At 37.9% G+C, this 11,637-nt stretch overlaps 1 protein-coding gene across 2 annotated transcripts in view; it reads left to right on the top strand.

Moving 5' to 3' along the window:
• Positions 1-460: 460 nt before the first annotated feature.
• Positions 461-11,637, top strand: part of MCCC2 (methylcrotonoyl-CoA carboxylase 2) — a 41,663-nt gene continuing 30,486 nt past the window's right edge. For both annotated transcript variants that reach the window (XM_026083834.1, XM_026083835.1), the window contains exons 1-5: positions 461-565; positions 4,416-4,482; positions 7,485-7,569; positions 7,834-7,935; positions 8,541-8,668. In XM_026083834.1, coding sequence (XP_025939619.1) covers positions 494-565; positions 4,416-4,482; positions 7,485-7,569; positions 7,834-7,935; positions 8,541-8,668 — 454 coding nt within the window. In that variant the 5' untranslated portion in view covers positions 461-493. The remainder of the gene's footprint in view (positions 566-4,415; positions 4,483-7,484; positions 7,570-7,833; positions 7,936-8,540; positions 8,669-11,637) is intronic.

The raw sequence follows: 11,637 nt of genomic DNA, 5'->3' as shown, positions 1-11,637 counted from the left end.
GCCCGCCGCCCTCCGCCGCCCTCCGCCGCCGCTTCCCAGCTTGTGCAGAGCGGGGCGCTGGTCCGGGGCGGCCGCGGCCACGAGTTTCGGCAGCGGCACCTCGCCTGCGAGGGGCGGCCTGAGGGCTGCGCTCGTTTTAGCGTCATAGCTTTGTGATATTTTCTGCGGGAAAAGCATGAGAATAAAAGGGAAACAGTTCTGAGTTGCGCTAGTACAGTAGTCACTGTTAGTGACTGCTTCTCTGTGATAAAAGTGAATTGGTCCCAGCTCATCCTGCGTGCGGCGCAAGATGCATGGAGTTGTTGCATCTTTGATCTTTTTTAAAAGAAATGCCAAACTGTGTTTATTTCATTCAGGTGGAGTTTAAAGGTACCAGATAAAAGGAACATGGGCTCGTACCCTCTTCTGCCTCATTGTGAATCTTCTTTTATTTCAGCTTGCTTTTTTGCCTTGATGAGAATGCCGTTTCCCATTGAGAGGCGTCTCCCCCTGCATGTTCAGTAGTGAGGGACTGATCAGTCTGTCACTAACGAAATGGAGACAGGGAGCTAGTAGGTGGCTGAAGGTATTGCCTAATGATTTAAAAGTTGGAAACTACTTGCCTGTGTTGCAAATTAATTCCTGACCTGAAGGCAGGAGGAATGGTTTTGCAAAGCCAGCTGCATGCCTCCAGAAAGCAAGGGCACTGGCAGAGTCCTCTGGGCAGGAGGAGGAGGAATGACAGTCTCCTCTGGGAGAAGAAACCGTTCTTTTCACAGAGAAGGCTCTAATTCCACCTATTGGATTCTGCTTGTACCTGGCGTAAATTGGTTTATTTTTAATGGGGGATTGTTAATGTCATCAGACTGACGATAAAAGTCATGTTTACAGTTAGGCTGGAAAAGCTGTGCTGCTGGACATGGGTAAAATCACAAGTGAACCAAGAATAGGTATTCCCTTTGAAATATTTTCTTCATTTCTGTGTTTTCTTTTGCAGAAATTAAATTTTGGGACAGAACTTAGGTGACTGAAACTTCAGTGTTTGTGTGTGTGTGTGTGTATATACCACACACACATATACATCTCACAAACCATAAACAATGAGTAATAATTTAATATATCTATTTACTGAGCTGAGCTGTCATTGGACTTCCCTTTGTGTATGTGCCTTTAGATTTCAGAGGAAAAGCAAGGCTTGATAACTTTTTGTAGAATGTAGTTTTTTACTTTTCTTAATGTTCAGGTATTTGGGCAGCAGTTTCCAATGCTATGTCAAGACAGGACAGGTTTGTCAAACTGTACTAGACAAGTCCACTTGCTTGGATACATCTGGTATGTCATTCAGGCAGTAAGGTAGCTAGAAGTGTTAGTATTTGGTAGAAATAATTATAATTTGCAGGGTGCTGTAAATGTATGTAATGCTTTACAAACACACGAAGAACTGAGGTCCCTGCTGTGAAGTACTTAACCATCCGAAATACATGTAATATAGGGGATAATAGTGCAAACACAAGAAAGCATAATGATAAGATGAAGGTTACACCTTCTTTAGCTAATGTTTGCTTTTCTGGCTGTGAATTCAGCTAGGCTGGTTGACCTTCGTAATGTACGCTGTCTTTCAAACCAGACAGGTAAAATTGTAATTTAAAAGTGAGTGAGTCAAAATTCTGGAAAATACAGCAGAATCTCTGTAAGGACTCCAAGCGTTAGCTCTCATAGCCATTTTGCTGAGGTAGCAATAACTCAGTTAGCTCATGCAATAACTGTAGGATTAGGCTGTAGTTTTTGCCTTTTAGATTTGCTTTACAGTTCCTAGAAACCCTCATATTAACAGCAGAATTTTACAGAAGTTACTGTCGTAAAGGCCAGTTTCCAGTAAGAACTTGTGTCAGTTCACTTGCCTTTTTGGCATTGTTTAATCAAAAGCCCACAAATACATGGTAGAACTAACACATTGGGCTTTGAGGGCAGCCTTTTCTGTGTGTATTCAAATTCTGTGATAAGATTTAAAAGCGTCTTTGCTCTTCCTTTGTAAAGTATAGTGATGTAGTGTTCTGGTTAAAGATTTGAAAGATAAAATTAGAAATTAAGTGAATTTGGAGGTAGAAAATTGAAGTAACTCATTTGGGTACAATATTTTTTATAGATGATCTAAAAAATCCTTTCACGATTTTTCATGTACTGTACATAATCTCAGTGGAAGAGAGGGACAGTAGTAGCCAAAGTAGCTACACTGAGTGTTAATTCAGAATCTAATAAAAAAGCAAGCATTAGATTGCAATTGGTATACTTCTATCTTCTTTTGCCAGTTTTTTAAAGTGCATTTTTCCCTATTCTAAGGGTGATTTATATATTTTTTTCAGTCTCAGTACTGTGTGAAAAAGATGAGTATATTTAGAGAAAACAGACTGGCTGAACAAGGAGAAACAGTGAAAACTGATTATGTACAATCCTGGGAAATAAACCAGCTTGATCAACTGAAAGAGTATGGAGGTCTTTTTTTTTTTCTTAATCACACATACAATAACTTTGAGTGTTTTAATAATTGCAGATTTTTTAAAGTACAGAATTACAATGCCTATTTTACAGTTTCACAGAGAAAAAGCTAACTTGTAATCAGACTGTTGATGGACGAAATGCGGATTTTGGTTTCTTTGCTGGTGAATGTGCTTGTGTGGCTGCAGTTACTGCCTGAAGTCTCTCCAAGTAGCAGCAGAGTCAAATTAACAGTTGTTGCTTGTTTTGTATTTGCTTTTTGGAAAGCTGTGGACAGAGGTAAAACTGTCAGTAGGCGATGGAAGTGTGCTTTCACAGGTTAGGAGAAAAAAAACAGTTATGGGGGTAGGTGCTGGAGCTGTATCGAAACTGGGGCAGGGAGAAGAAGGATTCAAATATCAGAAGTAGTAGGCTGAAAGAAAAAATAATGTGGTGGACGCACTAACACAGCCTTACACGTGAGGGAAGAGATGCAGAATTCTGGTAATCTCACTTGTTCTCGGTTGGTGGGAGTCTTAGGTGGCACCACACATAAGAGAGATTTCATTAACTGAGGTTGTATCTTCAAGCACATTAGGTGTTTGCTGGCCAGCGGGCGGTAGGAAATGCGTGGAAGTGTCTCTGGAGAGCCGTATTCCCAGCTGCCTTCATCAGAATAGGCGAGCTCGTTCCCAAGAGCTGGTGATGGCAGCAGAGTTGTGCTTAGCGCTGTGGTGTGTGACCTTGATCTTGCTGGAGGACCTCCGAGGCCTGACATTGTATACCCACTGTGTAGAGAAGCTGGTGGAATTGCTAAGACCTATTTTAAGCTGAGGCGTTTTTACCTTTCAGTAGAATATCTTTCATCTACTTGTAGCAACTACAAAGGGGGAGAAATTTATTCTTTCTGAAGTTACAATATGCAGCTACAATAGTTTGAATGCGAAGCACTTGTGTATGTGTTTTTCTTTTCCTCATCCTTTCCATCTTGGTGCCCTTCTGTGACTGAGATGGAGCTGAAAAAATTTAACTCAGCCCTCATTACTTCTAGGGAAAACCCTGATTTTCATTGTTCAAGTCTGAATACTAAGAGTTGCTAGATTGGTTTTTCTAACATAAAAGTAGTCTTTGGTATCTTCTAAATGAGAAGTAATTAGACAAGGCAATGTGAATTTTTATACAGCAGCTAATACATTACTGCAGTTACACTTTTTAAAGAGGTCACATGGTTACTAACATCTCTGAAAAGCCAAATTAAGCTTGATAGTATATTTTAATATCTAGGAAATGGTAAAAACTGCTCTAATGGGCACACTGTCTTGGATAAATCTGAGAGCAATGTTGAGCTCAGTAACAGATCACTCATATCCAAAGCTCTAGGAGTCTTTTTGTTTTTGTAAGAGAGAGATTGTCAAGAAGACCACACTTTTCTGGTCTTGAAAAGCTCTGTTTTATCTTTATGTTCTAGCTAAGCAGTAAGAATGTGAATATTGTTTACAAACTTCTATGCAGTACAGGTTGTTCGTCTTTTGTTACGAGAGACATAGAAGCACTTGATTTGAATCCTCTTGATTTTTTTTTTTTTACAAAATTGGACTAAAAAAATAAAACAAACCTATGACAAAAAATTAACAAATCCTGAAAAGTAACACTTTGACTCTTTAATGACTAATCTCATTTTTGATTGATTAAATTTAGAACAAGTCTTCTACAGTCTTAATGCACTTAGAGTGTTTATGAAGCTTGTTTATAAATGTTTGAGATGCTTGAGGAAAGACCATACATAGGTAGAAATGTTATTACTTCAAAGAACTTAATAAAGTTTTTAAGGTAATAAGGTAAATTGAAATTTTGAAGAGAAAGAAATAATGTACACTGTTTTCTGTGTTTTTTTTTAATTATTATTAAAACAGCATACTGTTACTCAGTTAAAGTTGAAATGCTTATTTTTCTCCACTTAGGAAAACTATGAGCGAATGAAAGCACTAGTAAATGAACTCCAAGAGCAAGCAGAAAAAATCAAATTAGGTAAGTATGATGGTCCATTTTTTAGAACATTTCTTTAAACTGATCCCAAAATAGTGCTTTTTTTTTTCTTACAGCTGCATGTTCATAAACAGTTCATTCAGTTACAACATAAGCTGGATTATAGTAGACATCATTATAGAAATTTTTGCTAATCCATTTGAATCTAGATCTGATATCTTTCATCAGTTGAAAATCTTAAAGGGTTTATGTTCAGGTTAATTTGGTTCAAAATTTAGTTTTTGTTTTTTAATAATTCAGGTTTAGCAAAAAACTAAGTAATATGTCCATAACATTCCTATTTATTTATTTACCATTGAATTTAGAGTTTTAACATATTTTTTGTTTGCTATTTGAATATCACGGTAATATTCAAATGCAAGCAAATGCATAAATTACTGGAAACAGACAATAAATAAAAGCAAGGCTGATTTAATAAAACAGAAGATTAATTTCATTGCCTGAGAGGCAGAAAGTAAACAAAGTGAATAAATAGTGGAAACTGGAGATGTGGAATTGGTTAATTTTTAATCAATTTAGATCTTAGAAATCAATGAAAATTATGTTTGTTTAATTAATTTAATGGCAATAGTTTTTAGATAGATAGGATTATTAACRGAGGAATCTTACTGATACACATATAGTTTCCACTTCATCTGCTTCCTTGCTTCATGCTCTGCTGCCTGCTTTTCTAACAAATTGATTTGGCCAATGTATTTCTGTTCAAGTTGCCTGCTTGTTTGCTTGTGAAGAGGATTTTGAAAGAACCTAGCTGTAGCTGTGCTGTTGGGCAAAAGAGAGCCTGTACTAGTTAAAAAAAAAAAGAAATCTGTGTTTTATCTTCTTGACTTGTAAGGCTTTCTGAATTAATTCCAGTTAACTGAGGAGTATAAAATGAAAATGATATAAAAATGTTTAACTGTGCTACCAGAGGTTGAGCATGCAGCTTTGATACTCCCCTTTTCGTGTGCATAATGATACTATTTGTCTCTTCATCTGTATGATACTATTTCTTTTATAGCTTTAGAAAGGAGTGCAGTTAAGATTACATGCTTAGGTTTTTTCTTACTTGATGTGAAACAAGGCCCCAGGATTGCCTAGGAAGGTGTTGAAACCCATAGACTCCTGCTACACATTTTCCTGTCTTGCCTGTTGTGTGGTAACAGGACAAGAACACTGTTCTCCTCTTTTCTCTATCTCCATTAGGGAGCTCTTCCAGGATGTTAATACGCCTTTCTGAGAGTGGAATTGACTGAGACTGCTTAGCCTATCATACAAGTATACGAAAAGAATTACGTACTTATGTTGAATACTTTAAAGGATAAGTGCAACATCTTTTTTTTTTTTTGTAAGAGCCAACTTTCGTTGAATGAGCTCTTCCTGGAGATGTGTGTAATGCATGTTGCGGTCTGTATTTGTTACTTTGGTTGGTAGCGCTTTTGTGAACCCATATCCCATTCTACAACATCATCTCCGGTGGCACAACAGGAAGATGGTCCCTGCCGCAAAAAATTTACAGCCTATAATAAATGACAAGAGATGCATTACTGATGACAAGCACAAGAAACAGCTGAGATACTAATAGTCTCCATGACTAGCAGTAATCATAGCATATTAACAGTCACAGTCAAGTTTTTGTAGATGTTGTTGTAGAAAAGAAATTAAAGAGGGGATTTCAAATTGAAAACCTCCAAGTCTATTTCACTGGTAGGGAGGCTGCTGTTGACAGTGTCCAGAACGAAGGCTAATCTAGGGTGGAGCGAACTTCTTAATCTTGAAAGAGAAATGTTTAATAGAATGGTTATAGGGCCTGGAGGACAAGGAGTTTGATTAGTGTGTGACGAAGGAGGATGCACAGAGAGGACAAAAATCACGGCACAGAAGATGATTCTTGCAGGAGCACTCTGGGTGTAAATGAGCAGGGCAAGATGGTATGTGCCAAGGTCAGAGAAAATGATGTTGTAGTAATCATGATGTGTGATGTTGAGAACTTGGATGAGAGTGTTAGTTCTGTGGGTGGATATGAGAGGCTGTATCTTAAGAGACTTGTACAGAAAGAATTTGCAAGATTTAAACTGAGACTGGTTATACAGACCTAATGAACAGGCCGAATCAAAAGTAAGCTGCCAGTTTTCAGGCCTGCCTTAACAGATGTGAAATGGTGGTGTTGAACATAATGATCAAGGAAGGAGGTAAGAGAGAGGGTTTGAAAGGAAAGCTTAAAAGCTCTGCTTTAGCAATGCTTAGCTTACAAGGAAACCTAGAAGTCCCAAGGGCAATGTTAGCAAAGTAGCACCTTCTTTATTTTGGACAGGGGAGACAATTTGGAAGTGAAGAGGTGGATCAGTGATCTGTGTATGTAGAGAAACATTCTTTGGATAAGCTGTTGTTATTAAGAGGCCAAGATGTGTCAACAAATCTTAAGTATTTAATAACAAAAAACTCTAGAGAGTAAAACATATGATATAGGATCACCTTGAGTAAAGGGTTGAAATGAAGCAAAGATAAATATAACCTTGATATTAAATGCTGTATATCCTAACTGTGATGCTTACAGATTTGGAGTAGTTTAAGGAAGTGAATCCTGATCATGCTACTTCTTTCAGGATTGGATTCAACACGCTATTTTTAACCAATTTTGGGGAAAGTGTGTTTTGTAGTTCTCATTACTGTACTTTCCTCTGTGTATGTTCTTGTTGTCAGTTGCTCTGTTCATTGATAAAAAGTGGGGGATAGTTTCAGACAACTGTATTTATTAGWATCTTTACTTCAAGATTAGCTATAAAGAATGAGGGGGAAAAACAGAGTAGATTCTGAAAAACAAGCATTTACGTCAATATCTGAAATCTGTTTGAAGTGAAAACCATTATTTATTAAATGTAATATTAAGGTCCATACTTCAATAACTGGGAACTCATCAGTGTTTCCATCCCAAGTTTTAATATATGTGACGATTTATTTATCTATGTTCACAGTAAATCTAATGAATGACTGTTGTATCACAGGAGGTGGAGAAAAAGCCCGTAAGCTTCACACATCAAGAGGAAAGCTGTTACCCAGAGAGAGAATTGACAGGCTTATTGATCCAGGGTAGGTACTTTCTTTTTTAATAAAGCTTCAGATTCTCTTTTGTGTGTAAGTAATGTAGCAGTCTTGTTTTCTCTTTAGTTTCCATAAACACTGGCAAATAACACCATCTGAAATTTTACAGATGTGTTGTTTGAAATGCTTATCTCTCTTTTTTTTTTAATGGTTTGTTTTTAAAAATTGAACCTTGTAAGCAAGGTTCAGTAGCAGGCAAATATGAGGCTAAGTCCTTTTTAAAATCCTGTCAAGATATTTCTTGTTATCCAGGTCTCCATTCTTGGAGTTCTCCCAGTTTGCAGGTTACCAGTTGTATGGTAAGGAAGAGGTACCAGCAGGAGGCATTATCACAGGCATTGGACGAATATCTGGGTGAGAGATACCAATGATGTACATTGTTGATGGTATGAAAAGGAAGAAGGTATAATTCTGTTTAGTTGTCAGTATTAAGCTATTAGTCTTCAGTATTTCACTTCTGAGACCTAAAAAAATAATGAAGTTGCTATCTTAATCATTTAGTTTTAGCCAAGAGGAAGTAATTGTTTGTGTTTTTTTTTCTTCTTTGTTAAATAATATGTCCCATATTTAATTAGAGCATCTCTATTAACACACATAGAGGTTCTGTTGTCCGATAAAGGAAGGAGATTGGTGCATCAGTAAAGTAATTTTGAAAAGATAGGGTGGTATACTAGACTAAGATTTAGGTTTGCTCGCTGAAAGTTCCACCAAGACTAATGTCAAAATTAAATGTGGTGTTATACAGCATTATTTTAGAGAATTAAGGGACTGTGAAGCAGGACATCCTCGTGCTCAGGTTGCTGTAATAACTTGTTTTTGAGGGAATGCAGGTGAGGAGGGCTTTTTCTTTGAGTATCCCAGAGGCTTCAAGGGTCCTGGGCTTGTTGCATTTCTTAACCAACAAACATGTTTGTTTATTAGAAATATATTTCTCTCTCATAAACTTGTTTTATTTTTAGGGTGGAATGCTTGGTTGTTGCTAATGATGCAACTGTCAAGGGTGGTACCTATTATCCCATCACTGTTAAGAAACATTTACGTGCTCAAGAAATTGCAATGCAAAATCACCTCCCATGTCTGTATTTGGGTAAGTCCCATCGCAGAAATAGCAAATGTCCTGTGCGAAGGGCAGCTCAGGATCTCTAGATAAAAGACTGCTTCTTTAAATGGATGCTATTCAGACTGATGGATCCCCAGATTTGACAACCAAGTATGTGTTTCAGATGTGCGCATATTCAAATGCATTTTCATCAATATTGTGTTACCTCTACAGATTAGTGGCAAATTTTACTGGAGGGCACCCCATCCCTGGCTTCTCAGCAGTTCTTTTTCTGCACTGCTGTAGGCTGTCTGGGTTGTCAAGTTAGGGATGTGGCTATGCCGCTGCGTCACTTCATCCTTATTCCTTCCTCTTCCTCCTGTCATGCATACACAATCCATCCTGTAGTCTCATCCAGTCTTAATTCAAGTTATGGTAAGAAGAAAAAAAAAAGTTACTTTGGTTTTTGATGGAGCATATAGGTGTATGAAAGATCATACCAAAGGAATAAAAAAAAGTCTCAAAGCTAAAAATGTCAATAATAGTTTGAGTCAACATTTTTTTACAATTTGAGGTGGATTTTACTGAAGCAGCAATTTCAGTGTATATTATTTTGCATTTTGAGTTTGTTGAATCCATTGAAGAAGTCTGTGTTTAGCCGAATCTTAGTGTAAGTTTACTTATGTGATACTTTTATTAAAGAAGAAGATCAGAATGCCAAATGTCCTTACTATGTTACAGGTAGTATTTTTTTAGCCTGGTTTCTTAGGAAAGCAAGGACTATCTGATCATGCAGTCTATATTTCAGTCTCAGCTATATTTCAGTCTCAGCTCCCAGTATAATAACTTTTGAACCCATTAACCACTTACAGCCACATTTGAGATGTAGAGATTTCAGAGTTCATATATTCCTATGGGTTTTGTGCAAGTCAGCGTCTGAGTAGAGGAGAAAGACCCTATTACTGTCTCCACTAAAAAAAAAGGAAAGAAGGGTTCAACCCTCATCTGTCTGCTTGACTTGCTCAGCAGCTGAGAGGCCTCAATCAGTTTGACAATCAGGACATTTGTACTAGCTCAATACTCAGCATAAATGTAGGTCCAAGGTAGCAGCAGCATGTATCATCTCTTGCCCAGCTGGGAGGCCAAACATGCAAAGAATACCAGGAGAAGGATTAAGAGAAATATGAACTTGAAAGTATTGATTGGGTGGATATGGAGACAGTGTGCATGGGGGCTTTATGAGTTTGTCATACTGCAATGGAAAGCATCTTGGAGACAAGGGGAGGGCTAGAGTTAACTCTTTGAGGGTGTTAGTCATAAAAAGCATAAGAAATTTAGCTTAGCTGTTTGCAAAATAATTGTATATTTTAGTCTGAATTACCAGCAAATTCTATCTGTTCCGACATCTCTTATTTTTTTTAGTATATTATCACTGAGCAATTCTGTGTGATTCTGACCTTTTAAGATCTTATGAAATGAGGAACTATGAGACATAAGTTTGCCTCTGAAACAAAAGTTTAATTTTTTATTCTACGTTTGAGATGTGTAGTCCTGGTGTATGTACTGCCTGTCACTAAAAGCTGGTGAATTACTTTACTTTTGCAATTTCTGTATCTGAGCTTGTTTCAGTTCCTTTCAGTTGTTGTAATCAAGAGGGAATGCTTTGTAGTCAGCATTTTGCCATTTTGCCATGTAATGCCATTTGAGCTGCTTCTGGCCTCAGTGGTCCCTGCCTAGGTGTTACTTCTCTGATGTCAAAGCCTGATGCCATCTGTCAATGACAGCCAGCCACTGGTGTGGGCATTTTTTGTGTTCAGGGATTGCCCATTTCACGACATGGATGGTGGTGACTAGGTACTATTTCAAGGCATCTTAAAAAAAAAAAAAAAAAGTGTTCTCCATGTGTTCCTTCTGAAGGAGCTGTCTGACCTGCCCATGGGTCTTTTGAAATCTTGCATCATGAAGTGACAGCCTTCCTTAACAGTGAAGCCGTTATCAAATCTTGTGAGACCTTCTGGTGCACACCTGCATTTCCTTTCTTTTATAACTGTGAAATTTGATCGGAAATATCATGTTCCAGCCAGGAATCTTTGTTAGACATTCATTCCCTTTGTCATGTGGCAGTGCAATGTTAGGCTCATCAAGACAAGGCAGATGAAAAATCCCAGGAGTCTCAAAGTGGTAAGAGCACGTAGTCTTCAGTCTCTTCAGAGCTGCATGTAGTAAATTACCAAATTCTCTCTCTCTTTTTTTTTTTTTTTGAGAGCAAGTGTCTACTCCTGGATAGTAACTTCACTTGTTTCTCTCCTTTCCCTGTGCTCCAGAGAAGAGCTTGTGGCCTTCCTCAGAAGGGCAGCTTGCATCCAGGATTCTAGCTAGTTCTCATTTCTACCTCCTGCCATTCCATTTTACTAGAGTACATGGTGAAGAGTACCAGCATCCATACCATCAATCACCAAAGGGGTGTAAGGTCCTCTTTTCTCAGTCATTAAATGATAGACTTCTAGAACTGATATATTGAGAAACACATCTATCAAAAACTTGTCTTCCAAACTCTCTTTTTTTTTGTGGTGGCTGTTCTGATTTGTTTTGCTTTGCTAGAACAAAAGAGGAAAAATCTACCTTGGTTTGCAATCCCTCATCTGTTGAGTTTGGGAACATAAGAGTCTATACCCTGGGTCAAACCAAATGTTCCTCTAGCCTAAGGTCTTGTTTTTTATCAGCAACTAAAAGTGGTTCCTTGGATGTTGCCCTAGTGCTTTTTTTGGATTGTTCTGCAATTAGGTAGACTGATCTTGCCTTATTCTTTTTCTTAGGATTCTTAGCATCTTGGTCAAAGTAGGACGGTAAGTGTTGATGCTCTTAATTGTTTTGACTTAATTGTGGCTATAATAATCACAGAATCACAGAATCACAGAATYGCTGAGGTTGGAAGGGACCTCTGGAGATCATCTAGTCCAACCCCCCTGCTCAAGCAGGGTCACCTAGAGCACATTGCACAGGATTGCATCCAGGCG

The sequence above is a fragment of the Apteryx rowi genome, unplaced genomic scaffold (genome assembly GCF_003343035.1).
Source record: "Apteryx rowi isolate R43461 unplaced genomic scaffold, aptRow1 scaffold_616, whole genome shotgun sequence".
NCBI classification, from domain to species: Eukaryota; Metazoa; Chordata; class Aves; order Apterygiformes; family Apterygidae; genus Apteryx; species Apteryx rowi.
This window is presented reverse-complemented; position numbering and strand designations above follow the sequence as displayed.